Source organism: Trachurus trachurus (assembly GCF_905171665.1).
Source record: "Trachurus trachurus genome assembly, chromosome: 15".
NCBI lineage: Eukaryota > Metazoa > Chordata > Actinopteri > Carangiformes > Carangidae > Trachurus > Trachurus trachurus.
The window spans coordinates 20,444,149-20,466,572 of record NC_139906.1 but is presented as its reverse complement, the minus strand read 5'-3'; the positions used below and the strand labels follow the sequence as shown (position 1 = coordinate 20,466,572).

General features: G+C 42.4%; 1 protein-coding gene across 1 annotated transcript; it reads left to right on the top strand.

Moving 5' to 3' along the window:
* The first annotated feature begins 3,093 nt into the window (after positions 1 to 3,093).
* On the top strand, positions 3,094 to 22,418 carry ret (ret proto-oncogene receptor tyrosine kinase). The gene is given in 20 exon segments (XM_083987675.1): positions 3,094 to 3,292; positions 12,740 to 12,982; positions 13,246 to 13,536; positions 14,345 to 14,583; positions 14,678 to 14,777; positions 14,780 to 14,872; positions 14,963 to 15,162; positions 16,386 to 16,668; positions 17,280 to 17,411; positions 17,829 to 17,939; positions 18,049 to 18,162; positions 18,303 to 18,389; positions 18,392 to 18,546; positions 18,634 to 18,781; positions 18,899 to 19,006; positions 19,091 to 19,305; positions 19,593 to 19,715; positions 19,805 to 19,875; positions 21,797 to 21,934; positions 22,079 to 22,418. Coding segments are annotated over 20 exon segments (3,024 nt in total). The 5' UTR covers positions 3,094 to 3,228; the 3' UTR covers positions 22,188 to 22,418.
* Positions 22,419 to 22,424: the final 6 nt, after the last annotated feature.

Below are 22,424 nucleotides of genomic sequence, written 5' to 3'. Positions count from 1 at the left end.
TGGGCAGCTGAGGTTTTATTTGACGCCACTTGTTTTGTTCACTGAATACACTGATTAAATCAAATATACTGAGGTGCTACTTAACAAATTAGGCCGAGTGATTCCACTACACACCAGGCCAGCCATTATGAATCTGTTGCCATGGCCACTTCTCCCCCTTCTCTGTGTGTGTGGGTGTAAATGTGTGTGTGTGTGTGTGTGTGTGTGTGTGTGTGTGTGTGTGTGTGTGTGTGTGTGTGTGTGTGTGTGTGTGTGTGTGTGTGTGTGTGTGTGTGGGTACCATCTGCTGTCCAAGTGACAGTACTTTAATAGGGGTCAAGATGCACATCTCACAAAGGAGTGTCATTAATGGGACTGAAACCTCTTGCACTTGTTGTAATAGAAAATCAGGGAAATTACACAAATCCAATTCATCAGACGAACTACCCCCCACCACCACCACCACCACCCACTCCCACCACCTCCACCTCTACCTCAAAAGAGCCTGAGCCCTTTACACTTGTTATTTATTTAATGTATAACGCTACTTAGCAAGAGATAGAGTTCATTCTCACACGCTGATTATAATATTTCCACATGGTTGTCAGTCAATGGGTTTGATTGGTTGATGCACATTTGTGTAGAATATATTTATCTGACAGTGTGTGCCCTTAGCATCAGGTCAGGTGGTGTGCACATCATGAAACGACCATCTAGTTAATGAAATGAAACATCAACATTGTGTTCTTCCTCCACAGCGAAATCATATTACACACTCCTCACAAACAGCAAGAACGTTATCTAACATGCTGTAGTGGTTTTCTGTGCTAATTGTTCCCATGAACAGAAGTTGTTGTTTGAATCCCACTTGGTGCTTCCTGCTCTCCCGAACAAGACTTGTAGGTCCATTACTGCTTTCCTGAACGCCCGTGCCAGCAGTGGAAAGGCAGAGATGCTTCTTTCATGGGGAGAAAATGAAATCGATAAAGACTCGCCACAGAGGCCTAAAGATATCTTTTGTGTATATTTGCATGCAATGATAAAGCGCTTTATTTAAATATAAGCATTTAGCTGACTCATTGAGAGTGGCTTACAGTAACTGCAGCTGCACGATTAACACAGAAACCATTAAACATCACAAGTAGCTGTTAGCAAAGATCAAGAGGGTCAAAATAAAAATACCCAGGCCGTGGAAGTGATGAATATTCTGCTTAGATATCAGATTGAATTTCTGCTAATCTCATTCTGCAGTGCTCTAAACTTCTTGCTGCTTTAGTCTTGTCAAAAAAAAGGCCATAGCAGACTATTGTGGTTGTACACACCACGCTTCCTTGCCTTTATTGATTTGCATTGAGCATATGTCTCAGGATACCTATAGTCTGTCATATGGAAACTTTATCCCAGATACAGTGTTTCAGACCACTCTGCTTCTAATATTCACATAATGATCCCCATGATCATCTCCCTTGATAGTTAACAGCATCACCCTGCTATATAGAGTATGTGAGTATCTCATCAGATCATTTAAACGGTTGATCATCAGTTTATAAATAAAGACAATATGATAGCTGGAAGCAAGTGATACTTGTCACGGCTTCTCTTTTTAGGTATAACTTTGTTTGATAACAGATATCTGTGGTTTCAGAGAGCCAGAGTTGTGTGTCTGAAATGACCAAGAATAGTAGCCAATGTTAGTATTAAAGGTCCCATATTTTAAATGTTTCTGGTGTTTGATTTCAAGGTTTTAACATCAATCAGAAGATACATTTGTGTTTCAAGAACCAAAAACCATCTCAGTGTTAGTTTTACATCTCATCAGGCTTCTATCTGGAGCTGTAACAACAAGTCTGTGCCAGCCAATCAGAAGAGAGAAGAGTCTGAGCCTCTTTTCTGATTGGCTAACTGTTTTCATACTATATAATACGATAAACTAACAGGTAAACTCTTAGAAACCAAGTCGTGCAGGTTTGGATCCTGATCCGCTGTGCTGGTGACATGGCAGAGGGTGGTGGCTGCTCTGTTGTGACATCACAAAGTTAAGGAAGTCCAGATGACTAGTTTTAATCGGCAGTTTCTTGATACAGGTGTGTATTTTCTATGGATGTATCCTTTGATACTTTCACAGTATTAGTAATTTAGAACTTAGACCTGCTTTTATAATCATAATACACAGAAATTTCACTATCTACAATATAAGACAGGTAATACCTAGGATAGGAGCATATATGTTTGTTCCACTTGGTTAAAGCAGTGTGAGAGCTCCTGTCGTCCCCTCTGCAGCCCACTGAGCTCCAGTGTTTCTGCTCCACGCAGAGACATTGATTGGAGAGCAGTTTCTGTGTGAGTGACTGGTGTCCTGCCCTGAGGACACAGCAGAGCATCACCCCATGCTGCCTGGTCACAGAGAGATATCCCACACTTTAACACAGCCTTCAGCCTCAGAAACACTCTCAGACCACGAGAGGGGAAAGGTCCCACAGAGTTTGACCAGATTCACACAGCTGCTCTGGCAGTATAGTGAGCAGGTATACACACTGCAATTGTCTGCTGCTGGAGTGTTATTAAACCACATCATTGTGGGCTCATCAATTAAATAGTTCATTGTTGTGCCAAAAACTCCATTCACTTGATGCTACTACACTCTGGTCTTCTCACATGATGCTCTGCTTTAAAATATCCTGTTTGAATTCACAAAAGGAAACATACATTATAAATACTGCTGAATTGTGTTATTCCAAAATAAAATTCATCCACTATGTATATTATAAAAGTGTAATGGAGCTGTGATTTGAAAAACAAGTAGGTTGGTATCCCTTAAAAAAAAAGAATGCCTGTACCTTTAAAATGAGCCATAACACTTCTAATGATAATTGTTAATAATTTTCCCCCCGCAGAGTGTTAATGAGATGACTGACCTGCTGTTAAATTATGCTCTTAAATTTCCTGTAGATGCCTGCTGCTGCGGAAGCAGGGGAGCGCTGAGTCGTGGAGCGACGGACCTCCTCCCCCCGGCCCCAGTCAGCCCAGCAGCAGCCAGTGGAGCCGCACGCAGCAGCGCGCCTATGGGACACTGAGGACTTCATCCGTCCGCCCGGAGCCGCGCACACGGGGAACTCGCTGGTTTATGCAGCGATTGTCGCTCTCGGGTTTTTTCTTTTGGTCTTTTTTTTTTCCTGTGCGAAGGACTTTTTTTTTTTTTTTTTTTTAATCGCGTTTTCATTCAGAAACTTTTACTTATGGTTCGCGAATATGGGGCTGAGTTGTGGTTTCTCTCGGGGAAACATGTTCGTGGTGGTGCTGCTGCTGCTGGAAGGTAAGGTTCATCAGCAGGTCTGCTGCTGTTGCTGCTGCTGCTGCTGCAGGAGCACAGGAGGAAGTTGGAAATGATTTTTAACAAATATTTGCACTCAAGTGAGCTTTGCCTCCAAATGTACAGTGCCTAATTTTGAAGATACAAATAGATAAGATATAATTGTTTACCCAAAAGAAAACATCTGAATTTGTGGTTTCTTTGCTTCCTCTGTTCACCTGACAGCTTCTTATTGTTATTTTCCCCTTTTCATCATCTCTTTCGTTCCTGTAGGCTACTAGTTGTGTGGAAACAGCAGAAACTAAAATATATTTTGTTTGTGATGTGCTTTAAATTCACAAAATGTATGATTCTCTGCAGAACTGATAAAAAAAAACTAATTATTAACAGGATAAATAGAAAGAGGAGAGATTTCTGAGCGGCTGCAAACAGAGCCAGTGGACCTGGAGTCTAGATGGCATCTGATAATACACATGAAATTGGCTGCTCATGTGCAAAAGCTAAATTGCTTTGCTAAATTGCAACATTTTGGGAAGCTGAGTGAGTTTTTGAGGCTTTTACCGAGAAAGTATGTGAAATGGCTGGAACACAATGCCAGCACTGTTTCCCCACTACAGAAAGTGTGCTGGCTGCTTGGTACTGTTATGTGTGGTATGGCACATTGAGACCCAGTGTCAAATGAATACAGCCATATATCATAATATTATAATCCCTGTTCACAATCCCACAGCCCAACTGTACCAACACTGTCCTCCCATGCAGTCTATATTTAAAGTGTCTCTCATAGTGTGCAAATCTCACTGTGCAGCAACTATGTCAGATGCGACGCTTTGATAAATATAGACCACTGTGTGGAATTCTTGAATTTTTCTTTGGATTTAAAACTGGTCTTAACAAAATTTTCTCTAAGTGTGTTTTTCAATTTAAAATCACAGCCTTTGAATTTTCACATTTCATGTCTGGAAAAGTGGGCTCACCCATAAACTCCAGCTTTAGACGTAATCGCCCAAGGGAGCACTTTCCTGCAGAGTTGTTAAAATGATTAATGAAATTTTTAAGGTGCCACAGTTGGGTGTAATGCGCTCTGATTATTTTTCATTGTGACGGACAGTATGGTTCTCAGCACAAAGAGGATGATGGATGTAGATTCACATCACAGATAAAGTGTGATGCCCCAGCCTCACACACCCTACGTGCTTTTACGTCTCTTTTTCCGTTTTACGTGTATTGTCAAAGGAAGCAGTCGTTCCCCCCTCATGTCCATAGATGGACGCAGTCGGTCTGGTTCGATTTCATGTGTCAAGGACAGGATGGTAATTAAATGGGTGCTGAAACCTACACCCCTGCGTTTGAACGCCGTGTCCATCACCTGCCTGTTTTGTTGGAACAAAAGACCTGGACTTGTTCAGAGAGGAGAAGGAGCGAGCTGCAGGCAGGTGTGCAGCAGCTGCTCCTATCTCTGGGCAAACACTGGCTGTTTGTTTTCTTTAGGAAAATATCGCCTGTTATACAAGTGCACACACTGTTCAGATTGCAGGTTGGATCGTAACTGGCTTCACAATGACACAACAGATTGATCTGGTTGTGTACGTTCAGGTTGATGAGTTTGTCTCACTTTTGGAGGATGCTCTGTTGTTGACATCAGAGACATTTTTGACTATTTTCTGCTTTTTAAAAAAGATTTCAAATCACCAAGTTCTTTTACAGATTACCTCTAATGGTAGGCTACATTACAAATCCTTTACTGTTTGCCAGAATCTAAAAGCAGGTATTTTGTTTGTTTAGGTCATAGAAAACAAAAGTTGCACCAGTATTGAGTGTTTGGGGATGCACATCGTTACTGTTACAGGTCACTGATTAGTTTAGTTTCTTTTGCTGAGGTAATCAAACAAAGGAAATTGGCAATCAGCGTTCACTGTAAGAGTAATCAGCGTTTTTAAATGTGGCTGCGACGTCGCCCTGCTCTTTCAAGTAGAGCTAAGTAGAAGAAGAAAAGCAGTATCAGAGTTGAAATTAGAAGCTGGAACATCTCTTTGCTTGTGTGCAGATCATGGAGCTGGTTTGAATGTGGTGACGCAGATGTGTTTTCTTTTAGTTGTTGAGGAGAAGATCCAAGGTGCTGAGGCGAAGATTAAACATGAGCATGAAGAATCTGGACTTTTGAGGGTAATTAAGAGAAAACTGAGAAGTTTTTTGACTGAACCGATGGTGGCCTCCAACACCAAGACTGAATAATCTTTATCGGGATTAACCAGATCCATTTAACAGACGCTCCTGTGTGATCCATCACATCCCCTGGAACAACCACAGATGTTTTCACATAAAAGCATTGATCGGTTTATCTTCCGCCGTGACCTTGCTACTGTATCTTTGACCCCTCCTCGCCTCACCTCTGACCTTTGAAACCTCAGCCCAGTGGTCGTCCTCGGTGATGACCTCCTTCCCCTCCCCAGAGGAGGCCACGGTGCCAACCTCTTTAGCTGCTCCTCCTTCTCCTCGCATTAGAGTGATGATTTTCATCAGCGTATTTAGCTTTTTGAGAAGGACCAGACCAATAAATCTCATTTGATACATGCAGCTATTTGATTTAGCTCCTTATTACATTACAGGATTCAGAAAAGCTTCTGTCCTGTGTTGCTGTTGGATGTCTAATAAATTTAAGTCAATCTTCCTCTCGTGTTGTCGGTACATCTCTTTTAGTATAATTGGAAAACACAATGATACAAGTTGTTTGGTGGGGAGTTTGTCTTTTATATTAAATTGTGTAAACAGCAGGGTCTTTATTCATCTTAGGCAAAAACTCTGTCAAAGCTGTTTCTAGCAAAAAAGAAACTTGATTCCTTTATTCATTTAAAAATTTGGCATACAACACACTCCTCACCATGTGATATGCAACCACAACCATCTGGCCTTAGCTTCCCTCCCAGCGACTGAAAGCCACAAAGAAAAATCAGCCAAGAAAAAAATAAGTTTTGAACATTTTTTAACAGGACAAACATAGTTTTTTATTTAATGAGCAACAGTGACGGTGCTGTCTGCAACAAATGCAAAATTAAATCATCAGTGTCCTCCTGTCACATTTGATCAGAGTCACAGTCGTGATGCAGCAGTTTCAGCCAGTAAAAGTTATAAAGATATTTGGACTGTTCTGTTACAGCTCCTCCGTCTGCCAAGCTTATACACTTTTTAAATCATCAAAAATGTTGGCAAAAAAATACAGTAGGCTACACCATCCCATTAGGTCTTCAACCAAACTGGTTTCATTACCGGCATTGCTGTGAGTCCCAACCTCTGACTGTGGACTGTTGCTTCTGCTGCTGCTGGCGTTGCATGGATGCCGCTCCTACCTGTCAAAGCTCTCTCCCTGATCCTCTAGTCAGTTCAGGGTCACACTTCCCTCTCATGCATGGGTAGAATCTAATTTGCTGTGGTGAAAGGACAAGGAGACATTGATTGAAATTTCGCCCTCGGGGCATTTAGTCCTCTCGTTTCACATGGGTCTTGACAAGTTATTTTCCAGTCGCCCAGCCGTGCACGCTGTGTGTTGTGACCCATCGTTTGCGACAATCAGCGAAACAAAGAACAAGCTCATTTGAATCCACATGGTCCGAGTGACACTGCAGAACTAAATGTAGGCCTAAGGGAGATTAGGGTTGTTGTTTTTTTGGCAAGCATTAAGTATACTATTGTAATAAAGAAGTATATCTGATCATTCATTGCAATTACTCCAAACAAACCAAACCAATCAATCATGGAGAAGACTTTTTAGGTCAAAGATACAATAGCAAGGTCATGACATCGGTGGAGAGGATGGATTACACACAAGTGTTATTCAATGGACTATGTAGTACTGGTTCTTTCTGTGCATACATCAGTTCTTTATACTAATTACACATCAAAGCCTGTATTCTTTCTTTCCATAAACCCAAATGTTAATCACAAACAGGATGATATCTACTCAGCCCCCCCCCTCTCCACCGGCCCCACCCGTGGTTTTCCCTCTGTGTCCATTTGTTACATCCTCCACTTTTAAAGAGGTGGGCAAACATGTTGGAAATTATTTTTCCACCACGTTCCACCACCTGCCTGTGCCAGAAAACTCTGAGAGCTTCACATCCACTTGTGCCGGAAGATCAGCAGCCCTCCATCCTCTGCCATAAAAGTGACGCCCCCTCCCTCTGTTTCCATAATGTGATCCATCATCCGCCGTGAAACCCGATGTGGTGACACGCGATGTAACAAGCAGACACAGAATAGTACTACAGTGATTTAATGACGCTAAAATGCTAAACAGGGTCTCCTGTATAGCACCGCTAAAGTGCTTCAGGAGTGCTTATATTTAATTCATCTTAATTTTTTAAATGTCTAGTAATACAATAGACCTCTTCATATGATCGCACAAACATTTAATAGGCAGTACGGTAACAACTACATGTGCCTAGCTGCTTTTATGCTCTTTTTGCTCCTTTAATTCCAGTTTCAACTATCTTAACAATTATGGATGGATTGGATTTGATTTCCATGACATGAACATCCATGATCCCCATAAGATTAATCCTGGTGACTCAGATGATCCACTGAGTTAAACTGAGCTGCATAATTAGGTCAATGTGTCAATTCATGACCAACTATCTGCAAAACTTCACATCTCACCGTTAGCATTGAGAGCATGTTAGCATGCTGAGATTTGCATTTCCCCGCAGGCGTATAGGGCTGTAGACTCAGACATGTTTACTGAACACAAAGAAGCTCACGCTGGATTAGAGCTTCACCTTGTTAGGATGTCAAGAGAGTCTGTTTGCTGTTTACAGATATACTTTTTATTTGGATGCTGTTAATACAAAGAGGGTAAAAAAATTAATAAAGCGAGTCCTTGTTCTCAAAGTCAGTCAGTGCAGTAAACTGTAACCTCCACTGAAGAATTTCTGTAAATATAAATGGTTGTAATTTATTTACAGCCTTGTCCTGTATCAGGGAACATGACCACCCTGATGAGGAGACAGATGTTTTATCACAGCAGTCTAATGACTCAAACTGAGTCTGGAGCTCTCTGACGTACCACGTGTTCAATTTTTGATGCCACCGTCACCCCCAGAGGAATTCTCCAACTGGATTTATACTTGCAGTAAAACCCCCGAGGAGATGTTCTATTAGATTTCTTGATGACTGATGAACATGGTTCTTTGGATCTCAGCTCTTGTATTCTCCAAGGGCTAATTGGATTACATTACAGGCTAATTGATTATTATGTTACGGTATGCATCATGGTAAACTGAGTAATCTACCTGGAACCTGACTGCTCCATCATAAATTGGGATCAGATATCATATTACCCTGATGAAAAGTTTGATGGCTGTGTCATCATGACAGGAAATGACTTTCATGTTGTTTTGTGATTAAAAGTGCACTGACTGCACTCAGGACTATATTAAATCCAGGTTCTGGGTCCAGTGTGGTATGACTGTGCATACTGGGACAGGAAACCATGAGGGAGAGTTTTCAAAACATTATGATCAATAATAGCTTTCATAAGTGGAATTACAGCCCGATGTGCAGCTTTTTAGTTAATTGAATCCTTGAACAGAACCATTCCCATAACTGTTACATCTTTGCTGGCAGAGTAATCATGATAGGTTTTAGAGTGATTATAATATTTATTGTATTTATATCACCATTATAAAACAGGGTGATGTGCTCCTTAATGCCGCGCGCTACAGCTGCTTCGTAATAGATGATGGATTTTTTGGAAATGTGGATATTGATGGAGCAAATTGTGGAGCCCGCTGTGAAATGAATCTCGCAGTGTAGATGGGATATTTCTGTGGCCATGCAGCTTAAACAAGTGGGCTCATATAATGTGCTGCAGAAATGACTGCACGCATGCAGCCCTCCGCTTTTCTCCTCGTCTGTCTCATCAGTGGAAAACAATCAGCATCACTGTTGATTAGTACTGGTTATTGATTGGTCTGCTGCCAGATACACGGCCTTTCCAATGGGTCGTTACCACGGACTGATGTAGCGCACGTTGACCTTGGGAATCAGAGGGCACGGGGCTGAGCTCTCACCGCAGCAGCTCCAGTCTACAAAGGAGATTAGTGAGGGAATGAATCAACACAGCAGCCGGGTCACTTTTCCTCATCTGCCCTCCTCGCTCTTGACGAGGATGCTCTTTGAGGACGTCTGGGCGTGGAGATCCACGTTTTGTTCCATTGAGGCTTCCACAGAGGTAGATTAGTAAGCTCGTGGGTTCCTCCTGCACATGAGCTCATAGCTGGTAAATCTATCAGCCGAAGCACGCATCGAGCTAATTGAGTTCCTGTCTTTGTCTGGGACGACGAAGAGGGCGTTCCACCCTATCAGCCCTGACCAGTCCCAGACACACTGTGGCTGACTGAGCATGTGGTTTCAGATTTTGTGATGAGTTCTTGTCCTTCTTGTCCTTCCACAGTTAAAATATGAGACAAAACAGACACAGGCTGTAATTAACTCAAGGAAACTGCATTCATCAAAGACAACCAGGAAGAGCACACACGTATCAATGACAGAGACAGGGTTTACGTTCTTGTTTTTCATCCTTGCTAAAGTCCAATTTCACTATCCACTCAGCAGTACATGATATCTTTTGTAAACATGGATTGCTACAAGAGTCCTCTTGTTCAAACACAGGCTTTGTTTGCAAAATTACTTACTCCAGCTTTTGAAGAAATGACGCTGTGTGTTGCAGCTGAGGATCAGTTTTATAGTTGTTTGAAGGTTGTAAAAGGTCTATTCATGGTTTTAGTGTTTACACACATTGAGTTACGGCACGTCAAAGTAAAAACAGCATAATATCAGAATCAGAAGGATAGGTTTGTATGACACAGCATTCATTGAAGTACAACATGTGCTGCAGCTTTAAGTTTTAAAATCATTATCGTGCACAGTGTTAAGAGGTGAAATGTCATTACTATCTGTGTTTCTGTCATTCTTGCGCATCATTTGGGGAAGCTAATGAGTCATGCTTCAGAAAATCGTCATCATGGCTTCACAGACAAAAGATGCCATTTGCTAAGAGGGGCCTGCTTTATCCATTCAATTAATTAGTTTTGATATAAACTGCTTGCTTTCTGTTGGCTTCGGTCCTGGAAAGAAATTGAATTTTGAATGATATAAACGAATTGTGTTGCATGGGGTCCAGCAGCCAGCGTGGCTTCGAGCCAAGGCCAGCATTCATAAATGCACGTGGGCCCCACTGGTTAACACGTTGGACCCTATAGTTTTATTTGTACGGCTGCTGTCATCTGCTCTGTTTGATTCATGACTGGACCATGAGCAAGATTTCTGTAGATTAATTTCCCCTATTAATCTAATAAACCTCCTCAGAAAAAGATATTTTTAACTTGTTAGAAAGACAAATGAACAAACAGATCTTTAACATCTCATCAGATCAGTACAGACATTAGTCTAATAATGAATTATTATGATGAATATCAAGTAGCAGTTTTCAACTCAGTTGCTGTCGTGGTCCGTCACTCAATGTGATAATGGCTCCCTCTAATGGCCATCACAGGTACAGTGACGGAGACCTACTCTGACTGCACACTGTAGACCTAGATGTGCTGTTCTTCACTTACTTTGCTTTCTGTGTTGTTTATAATCCATGTGTTGCATTTACAGTTAATAACACTGGTTTTAATGGGTACATGGTTTATTATGGTCCTATTCCTCAGTAGGCCGTTGACTCTTTTGTTTCAGCAATCAGCCTACTGCAGCGTTATATTACTTTGTTACAGCGCTTCATGCCCAGAGTCCAGAGGTATCAAACAACCTCAGGCATGTGTCATTGGATTAATAGTCTTTGTCCTTCCATTCACTGTGGCTACAACATGAGTACACACAGGAGTCTGATCCAAGCTAGACTCTCTGACTGAAACAATAAAATGTCAGCAGCCTTGGCATTGAAAGGCTGTGCATGCTCTGTTTAGGAAAGTTTAGATATCTTCTTTTTACACTCTAGTGCCAAAATATTCCAATGTGTCAATTTTAGTTTGGTGACGATGCATAAATCTCATGTGTTGTTGCACAGACTTTTAAACCTTTGCTGATATTTAGTCCTTGTCTCTAGCTGGGCTTTTACAGTGTAATTAGAATAGCAAGTTTTCATCATCTCCTGCTTTATCACATCCTAAATTCACTGTATGCAGCTCAGATAGAAACAAACATGGACATGATTTTATGTTCAAGAAAGAATCATAAAAATCAACAATGAGCTGCCTATAGTGCCTGCTCTACAGGGAGAATGCAAAATCTTGTCAATCAATCATTGGCCCTATCACCAAGATCCATACAAAAAAGCAGATGTGGCAGATGTGATGCTTTTCTTGACAGCAGCCCCATTACAAATCCATTTTGGGAGGCATCTGGCTGATCTCTACACCTAACTGTGCTCAAATCAGGCCTCAGTGCACGAGCACCACTGGCTCTAATGTGGTTGTGATAGATTTAGGAAATGGGAAGTCATCCCTAAAATATTATCCATCGTGAAACTGACTCTCCCTCCATCCCAGCAGGATTAACAAACAAGTGGCCCGCTGTTTGTTTTTGTTTCAGGGGCACTTTTAATAAAAAGGGGCTGCAGCCTCCCTGAGTGTATCTCCATCTCTATCCTTCAGGAAGGACGGCCACATTTTATCCATCAGCCCAGCCTCCTGTCATCCAAGCCCCACAAAATTAAATCAATGTCTGAAACCAGAGCCAAAGCCTCAACTGCACCAACAGAAATAGAAAATCTAGTTTTGCTGTCTGCTAATGACATTAGTGCGTTCCCTAAATGGTCGCCTACTGTCGTCAAAGAGGAACATAACAGGGATATAATTACAGGAGGAACACTCGCATCTCCCTTTTCCTGTAAAACACACAGCCTGCTATAGCTCTTTATAGATTACCCCCCAGCACATACATGCACACACACACATAGAGCAAAAACGCACTCCCCTACCCACTGGCAGGTAATGATTCATTCAACCTCTGTATCATGTTATCCCTTGTAATTAAACATCTCAAGGTGAATGCAAGGAGAATCGGAAACCGCATGTTATTGACCACATGAGAAATTCATTAAAAGAGCTGCATAAGTGTCATTTGAACCCTTCTTTCAATTTCCGCTAACAGGAGATGAAAGATGCATTAAAGGAGAGGAAAAAAAAGAAACTGTCCTATTGCATGTATGTGTTAATTTGCATCTGGTTCTGAGACAGCAATGTCAGCGGGTATTGTTGTCACAATTAAATATCCAAAGAGAGATGCCTGATAACTGCTCTTATCCTGCTCTGTACTAAGACCGGATCTCAGCAGCAGTGTCAGGCCTTATTATTCAGTTTTCCTTAAAGGGAATATGGCCGAGTTCCCCTGTGATTCACTTGGCTGCCCGCTCTGAAACATCTGCTTATTTCATGTCTCCTTTTCTTGCAGGAGTGACGGGGCTCTACTTCCCTCAGAATGAATACATCGAGACGGTGTACGTTGGGCAGCCGGCAGGTTCGCCCATCCTCCAGGTCCACTCCATGCTGGACAGCAAGACGGAGCGGCCACACTTCTACCTGTGCTGGATGGCTGGCAAACGTCCGGCCCACAGCTCCTGGTTCCAACTGGACGTCCACACTGGTGTGCTGTCCTTGAACAAAACACTGGAGGAGAGTGACTTTGCCTTCCCATGTGAGTAGGGCGCAAGCATTTTCATGGTAATACACACTCCCATTTCAGTGCCAGGTGTGCTGTCCACATGGGAGTAAATTAGTTTCTGGATGTTTGTGCTCTTTGCATACAAATAATGCTCCGGCCCTGTGTTTGGGTTTCTGCCTTCAGGACGATAATGTAATTGCGTTCTGGGAAAAAAGAGTGCAGTCAACAAAAAGAGCACTGTCTGAGATTAAAATGAAAATGCCTCTTGTTTTTGTTTTGGCTGTGCATCTCATCAGCTCCATATTCGTGGTCGGTTAAGAAGTTGGCCCTGCACGTCATGGTCCTACCCAACTTCTCCAAGAGGTATCGCTGCATCAGCAGATCGCCTCGGATCACCTTGGACTTTGTCAACGCCACCTTGCCGCAGTGTGCTCAGACGGACATGAAGGAACTATGCTTCCCACACAGGGACACCTCCAACCCCCACATAATGGAGAACAGGTTCCCCGGGGCCCTACGGCAACTCCGGCGCCTCACCAGACTCAACGTCTGCCCCAACTACACCATCACTTACAATGTGGAGTCAGGTTAGACACATTACATAGAGAGATTCATAATGGATGAAAGATGAAGTAACAGTTCCTGCTCTACAAATAACAAGTTGAGTTCATGAACCGATGCTCAATTCAGTCAATGGTTTCAGCCTCATATGGTTTGGTATTAATTGTAGCTTATAGTGACCTAGCATTGGCAACTTTAAGTAGATACTGATTCACTTTGTTTACTGGTTGTAGCTAAATGCTACAATACCAATAAAGTTAGTTTAACCATTCAGCAGTCTTGTTTGCAGTGTTGTTTTAAGTCACAGCCGTCTCTCTGACACAGCATGCTTCATTCATTCAGTAGCTATAGACACGGCACTACTTCTATTAGTAACAAGTAATCAAAAAAGTTATTGTTACTGTTACCGTTATTTCAACCTGTAACCTGAGCCACCGCTAGACGTATACTGTCTATAGACGTAACGTACACAAGAACAAACAACAACGGCCGATTAAAGAATCATATCTATGTCTATCTATACAATACAATTTGTCCCACACAACAATGCAGTAGGCTATAGTGTAGATAAGTGTACAATGTTAATAATAATGATTTATTCTATCAAGTGTCAATTTAATTTATTTAACATATTCCATGTTGAGTTTAATTACATACAGTTACATTTAAAAGTTCCATTTGGGGGTCCAAGTAATTTGACATATTTGAGTTGTTGTTTTTTTTTTAAGTAATGCAATACTTCTTACTTTTCCTGGAAATTAGTTACTTTTATAATGTAGTAACTCAGTTTGGGGGGAGTAACAAAAAGACTTTTGTTCTGCCCCTTGTGAACAGATACCCCAGCACCGTTTGCTGTCAATGACAACACCACAGAGCTGGTGGTGACCGCCCCGCTGGACCGCGAGGAGAGCGAGTGCTACAGACTCCTGCTGGTCTGCACCGTCCAAACGGAGGCGCTCATCACTAAGGTGGAAACTTCTCTGGATGTTTTTGTCAACGACGAGGACGATAACGCTCCGTTCATGAACGGAACAGACACAGCAGACATTGTCATCAGCTTCAATCGGACAAAGGTGAGAAGACCAATCTGACACTGAGCTGTTTTAAATCTTGACTAATTTATTTTTACGTTTTTGTTCTGATTCTCACTTTTCTCATCTTTTCTAGGGCGGCTCTTTTGGGACCTTGTTTGTCTTTGACAGGGATTTAACCCCCATATATCCCATAGATCAGAGTCACAATAAGTACGTGGGGACTTTGCTCAACAGCGACCATGGCTGGAGAAAACATTTGACATAAAAGGCACCTTCAATGAAAAGAAAGCAGCTCATGGAGGCATTCGAGAGACCGTCCACGACTACCGTGAGTGATCCACGGAAATCAAAACGCATAGCCTACATTTACACTCACATTTCACATACATAGCTATATATTTTTTTCCTTTGATTTCAGAGCTCGTCCTGAAAAGGAACCTGTTTGTGAACGAGAGTCGCACGGCGCAGCTGGACTACCTGGTCAACGACACGACCTATCCCGGTCTGGAGGGAACGGTGTTGCTGCACTTCAATGTCACCATCTTACCGGTCCAGATCCGCTTCGCCAACGTCACCCAGATGTTCACGCTGACACGCAGAGCCTCTGTTTACGCACAGGTGATCATGACTCCTAACCAGACCAATCCACAGCTTCCTGTTTAGTCTGCTGCTGTCTTGAAGGCATTCGTCCAAGTCAGTCATAAACATTATTTACATGTCCATGTGTGCATGAGTTACAACTGTAGAAGAAAGAATACACAGAGAGTAAGAGAGTAAGAGAGAGAGAGAGAGACTTGAGGGTTTCAAAACAAAGTTTGTGTCAGTATTTCTCCCGTGGTGGAGGTCAGTGGTTTCAGTCCCTTAGAAACAACAAAATAAACATAAAGCAAAGAATTACTACGAGAGTGAACTGAGAAGTTACACAATTCACACCCTGGTGTTTTATTGCACCCTTCCTGCGCCGCTAATGAGTTGTTTTGGGTTTCTGGTAGTTTTACTGATAGGCTACAAACATTTTGGTGTATCAAGAGATAAAAAAAAACTTTTTATGGAGATTTTTTTTGCTGAATTTGTATGTAGTATGGTTAGAAATGTTTTTATAGAATCGCTATGATGGAAAAAGTTATCCCATTAGACATATTTATCCTGTGTGTTTATCCTAGCAACATGTGTCTGGCTGATCAAGCAAAAAACAGAAAATGAAAATGACTCGACATAATTTCCTGACAATTTAAGAGACAGAATGACTTCTGTGAGCGTCATGGTGGTGCAGCGGTTAGCACGCCAAGAAGGTTTTGGGTTCAGGCCTCCTGGCTGACTGGGGCCTTTCTGTATCCAGTTCTTCAGCTCGTCTGTGCAAATTCGCACTTGTCCAGGTCAAAGGCATTTCTAGGCAATTGAATCAAGTCAATTGGACTTGGTTTTTGTCAAGACATTCTTAAGCTGTTTCCCTTTTTGCCTGGGTGTGTTTGCTCCACTGTTCTCTCGACCCAAAAACATGCAGGATTAAGTTTACGTTAACTAGTGACTGTGATTGTGAATTGTTGTTAGTCTATATGTCAATATGTCATGGGTGTATCCTCACCTGGAGTCAGCAGTTTTCACAGAACGGTACCTGCTCTCAGTGCCACTGAACATTTTTCAGAGGATAAGATTTAATTTAATTCAGAAATGTTCCGAAGAGGTTATTTTATTCACTACACAGAAACCATGGACATTACATAAAGATCTTAAAAGTCTGACCCAGTGCTGACTCACTCTCTAACATACTGAGACTGCCACCTGCTGGGCATCCTCTCACTAAAATTACCTATGTATGTCAATGTTTCATTTACTGACAGGTTGGCAGAGTCTGTGTGGAAAACTGCCAGCAATTCGATGGCTTCACTGTCACGTACCGGTTGGAGGTGCCAGATAGGAACGTGTCTGCTGACTTGCAGTCCTGCTACGCGGCCATAAGCATCACCCAGGCTCCCGACGAGATGTGGGGGCTGCTCTATGTGAACGACTCGGAGGCTTTGCGCAGGCCCGAGTGCCAAGACCTGCACTACCTAGTGGTGGCTCAGGAGGAGCAGACCCAGCAGGAAGCCAGCACGCAGATCCAGGTCGCACTAGTTGGTGAAGGTGAGACTGTAACAGCTTATTTATCTTATTTAAACCTTTATTTTAACTTGTTGGTCACTTAGGTTTCCCTTCGTTTACAGGGACGACGAGTTTACAAGCAGCAACAGAGCATAAATACAGTTACATTGAAAAACAAACAGGTTGATTTACAAAAGTCAGACACCATACATTTAAAATCAGCAAGAGAGGGAATATTCTCCAGCTCCAAAGCGTGTTGGAGAAGATTTACCCAGCTCTGAATGTACAAAAGGGACCTTAAGAAACATCAAACTACTGGAACGAGTTGAATAAGATCCAGAGTGCCAGGGATGAAGTAAGGGCATGGAAAATAAACATATCAGTGCTTCATGTATCTGTCAGAAAGGGAGGACCAACCAACTTTTTCATATAGTATACAATGATGTGTAACATCTATCCCCAGTAATAAATCTGAGAGCAGAGTGATAAATGGAATCTTAAAATCTTTAAAAAAAAGAAGTCTTCACATCATTATCTAGACTGTGCACTGCAAGGAGACAGCTGGTGTTTGACCTCTGTCATAGGCCGTTTTCGTTCTCCCAGATGCCTTTTAAAGATTTGCTTGTGTTTGTCTCTGGCTCTGCTGTACATAGCAAACAAGGCCGGCCAGGAGAGCCAGCAGTTCCTGTCCTGTGCAGAGAACAGACGGCGAGGAGAATGCGAGTCTGTCCGAGGCCTCGGGGCCACAACGGGGAGATGCCAGTGGAGGCAAGGCACAGAGAAAGGTACATTTTATTTAATTAACAGCAGCGTCAAATAAAAGCTGTTGGCTTGTAATCATACAGGGTTTTAACATCGCTAAATCATGTCCATATTAATTATCCAAATGAGACCATGACCGGTCTCCCTCAGCTGCGGCGATGCAAAAAAATTAAAGGGCCCCGATCCAGCATGTGTTTCCTTTTCAGTTAAATCCTTTTTGGAAATGGATGCAACAGTCATGAAAAATGTGGTCTTAATTTTGATAAATGCGACCACTGAGAACAATATGATGACCAGAGCAAGTCCTCGTGATGTATTGTTGTTTAAACAAGACATCCGCCTTGTCTTTGTTTGAATTTGTGTTTTTGACAATAAAGCACGAGTGTGCTGCTTTTCATCTGGTGTGATCTGTTCTTCCGCTTGTGCTTTTAATATTTCAGGAATTTCTGAAAACTACTCGACCTGCTCCCCTGACCTGCGGACATGTCCCGATAGCTTTTGTGATGCAGTGGAAAGCAAAGATGCATCAATATGCCCTCAAGACTGTACAAGTATGAAAAAATTAGTTTTCCTGCAGATATTTAAATATGAAAAGAACAATTTATATTACATGCAAATTTTTATATCAGGCCATTTGACTATTTTTTGGTGTCTCTGAAGAGGAAACTGTGACCGGAGGTCATGAACGAGGCTTGGGAAACGGGATCAAGGCCGGTCATGGAACCTGCTACTGCTACTCAGAGAAGTGCTTCTGTGAGATGGAGGATATTGAAGGTGAGTTGTCATTAATCTCACAAAACTCTTGGTATTAAAGTGAAATACTGTCTCCACAAGGTCATGTGTTACATCATCTTAATAGTAAACAACACAATGATAGCTGCTCTATTGACAAACGACGACGTCTTCTCCTCCAGAGGTGATATGTGATGACATGTGCAAGACCATCATCGCCACGTCTCTTCTGCTCTCCTTCGTCGTCTCCATCCTCCTGTCCTCATACTTCATCACCGGTACCACAAGAACTCTCCCAAACCTCCGATCGCCTCTGCAGAGATGACTTTCCGTCGGCCGGCTCAGGCCTATCCCATCAGTTTCCCTGCTAACAACTTGCGCCGGGGCTCACAGGACTCCATCGAGACCGACACCTTTAAGATACCCGTAAGCTGCTTCTCTCACCTGAGACTGAGTTTTTTTCTTAGCTGTATAGCGTGTGTTGAAGTCAGAGATGTCATGTTGTTTTAACAGGAGGATCCAAAGTGGGAGTTTCCTCGTAAAAACCTTGTACTTGGCAAGACTTTAGGAGAAGGGGAGTTTGGGAAAGTGGTCAAGGCAACTGCTTTCAGGCTGAAAGGAAAAGCAGGTTACACCACAGTGGCTGTGAAAATGCTTAAAGGTAAGTCAAGCCAGCAAAATCTGGACGAGCCTGGAAGTGATGGTGATATATGAGGAGTGAATGTCTGAGGAGATGAATGGTTTCATCATTACAATCCCCGCTTTTCTTCCGTAACAGAGAACGCCTCGCACAGTGAGCTGCGTGACCTGCTGTCAGAATTCACTTTGCTGAAGCAAGTCAACCATCCGCACGTCATAAAGATGTATGGAGCCTGCAGCCAGGACGGTAAGACCTCAGTCCTCCTGCCATCCTCTCCCAGGGCATGTGTGCTGCACATGGAGTCTGAGCTCTGCGTCTCTCTCTGAATAGGTCCATTGTATTTGATCGTGGAGTATGCCAAGTATGGGTCTCTACGCAACTTCCTTCGCGAGAGTCGGAAAGTTGGCCCCAGCTACATGGGCAGGGATGCCAACCGAAACTCTAGCTATCTGGAGAACCCAGACGACAGGGCGCTCACCATGGGCGACCTGATCTCCTTCGCGTGGCAGATCTCCAGAGGCATGCAGTACCTGGCTGAAATGAAGGTACTTGACAAACTGTAAAAGGTTACATATCCTGGAGAAGATGGTTAAAGTAATACATTTTGAAAATGTTGTGGTTGCAATCAAAATCCAGACATGACAGGACCTTGAGGTAGCAGTTAAGTGGAAGAAGTTTTATTTAAAGTTTGAGAGCAGTGTGAAAATGAAAGGTAAATGAAAGCACTGCCGCTTTGAAAATGCAGCTGTAATTTAAGCGCTTAGAGGAGATGAGTTGTCGTTTTGTGACAAAAAGATGAATAGAGTCAAAACGAGTATTTCTGGTCCAACAGCTCGTTCACAGGGACCTTGCAGCAAGAAACGTCCTCGTAGCTGAGGGAAGGAAGATGAAGATCTCAGACTTCGGCCTTTCCAGAGACGTGTATGAAGAGGACTCCTATGTGAAGAGAAGCAAGGTAAAAAAAAAAAAAAGAAGGAGGTAGAAAAGTACCAAGAGGTTTTTGTTTTAGTCACAACAGCTACAAGCTCTCTCTCTGTTTCCCAGGGCCGTATACCTGTTAAATGGATGGCAATAGAGTCCTTGTTTGACCACATTTACACAACGCAGAGTGATGTGTGAGTATAATTATAACAATAGTGTGACTGCTGAGCAGTCACACTATTGTTCTTCTGTTTGGCCATTTTCTTCCGCCTTTTTACGGTCTTCTTCTAGTCCTTCATACTTTGTGCTATTTCAACAATTCATATATCAAAACGTGCAGCTTTTTCTGGACTTTATTGGCATTACTTTTCTCTTTTTAACTCTTTATACTTTTTCAAATATTTAACTTTTTAGATGTTGACAGTGTGCAGATCATTAACAGACAACAGTCTTCTTGACAACTCCACTGTAGTGTAGGGGTTAGGGTGGCCGCCTCCTAACCGTAAGGTCCCTGGTTCGAATCCAAGGGAAGAACTCTTGTTATGTTATGTTGAATTCTGCTCTCCTCCCCCGCCTTCAATTGGTCACAGGTGTTTGTTATCTCCTTGATTACTCATACCAGTTTGCAGCACATCATCACATTACAATGAATGACAACAGTCTTGAAAGCAGTGTGCTCTCTGTAGCCGAGTGGCAGAGTAAAGGTTTAGTGATCATATGGTCATGGGTTCGATTCCTGCCTTAGTCATTTCACATCATTGCTTGACTTTTGATTCCAATTATTCAGCTGTCATTGGACAGTCTTTGATTCCTCATAGTATAAAGCTCATTATATCAAAGGTTTTCTTTACCCCTCACATACTGTCTCTGTCTGTAGCCTAGTGGTTAGCTTGCTGGTCTGGAGACCTGAAGGTTGCTGGTTCAAATCTTGCCTCAACAACAATTATAGTGAATTATTTTCCCAGTCGTCATCTGTTGACTTCTGATAACTTGCTTCATGTTGAAACTGCTGCTCTCAGCCTGAAATTCACAGAAATTTTCATTCTAAGTCATTCAAGCTTGACTCTCAAGCTTTCTTGATGTTGACAGTGTGCAGATCATTAACAGACAACAGTCTCTACAACTGTGTGTGCACTGTGGCCTAGAGGCAGAGTGGAAGTCTAATGACAATGAGGTTGTGGGTTCGATGCCGACCTTGGTCAAACATTTGTATGGTGATCACTGCTTGCACTATTTGCTAATTCTGCAACAGCGTTCAGTTGCTATCAGCAGTCACACCATTTCCATTCTTGGAAATGCTTTTTCTAGTTATCATTCATCTTCATCATTGTGACAACATGAGGATTATCTTAGCATTTAACTTCAAATAAAAACTAGAACAGAGGCATCACAACTGTGAAGGCAGCAACCCAGGCATTGTCTAGGGGCCTCAAGCTGGAATGGAGCCCCGAAAGACGGGTGGTCCATATCAATGACAACATGATGTTGCCAATGCCTGTGAACATAGGATATTGTGCATGGTATGCTAAATTGAATCAATGATGGTTTTGAAATTCTGGATTAATTAATAGTTAAAGTTTGTGGCCTGGGTTGTAGGGGTGGGGTGCCCCCAAGGTGCCCCTAGCCTGAGGCCTCCAGAGTGTCTAGAAACACCCCTGGACTAGAACTAAGAATAACCAACTTGCACAGCTCTGTTCTTACTTTACCTTATATTTTTTTTCCGACTCATTCAGGAAATCAATGGGTGATTACATTGCTCTTTAGAAAACTACAGTATCCACTTTTAACATTGATTTTTATAATAGAATAAAAATATTGGACTGAGTCAAGCTAGCTCTTTCCCTGTCTTTGTAGTCTTTGTGCTAAGATAAGCTAACCAGCCTCTGACTGACAGTCCTTTACTCACAAACATTTGGTGGAACACAGCATTCATGTTAACACTGGTCTTTATCACATGTCTTGTTGTTGTTTTTTACTGAAGTTAGCATGCTAACCATCTAGGCCCACCCTATTACATCACCTTCTACCAGCACTTCACCTGCTCAGAGGAAATATTTTTAACAGCCTGTCGTAGATTTGATTATTCTTATAAATACTCCTGTGTTTTATTCTAAGCTGGTCCTTTGGTGTGCTGCTGTGGGAGATAGTGACACTGGGAGGAAATCCATACCCAGGTATCGCTCCTGAACGCCTCTTTAACCTGCTCAAGACCGGCTACAGGATGGAGAGACCAGAGAACTGCTCAGAGGAAATGTAAGATCTGTTGCTTCTCACATTTCCAGCGAGGGCAGCGACGCCCCTCTGGCACAATAACAGACAGTCAGTTGTGGTGAATGAGTCTGTTGGGAGGATTAAATGATGCTTATTTCACGCACGATGAAATATTTTCCTCAACAGGTATAACCTCATGCTTCGATGCTGGAAACAAGAGCCAGACAAGAGGCAGACATTCTCAGACATCAGCAAAGAACTGGAAAAGATGATGGTGAAGAGTCGGGTATGGTGAAGCTATACAATACATTAATATGTTATTCATATCCCTCCACAGGAAAGAATTAAGGGGGAGGTTGTTAATCAGTCTCTTTCCATGCATTACTGGCTCAATGTTGACAAACCCTCAGAGATGCATCACTGCATCCGAAAGTCTGAAGTTAGTGTTTTCAGCTTTCTTCTCTTTTTGGATTTGCGTCGAGTCCAGAACGAGCAGTATATCATTTCTGCTGGACAGCATGCACTGCATAAA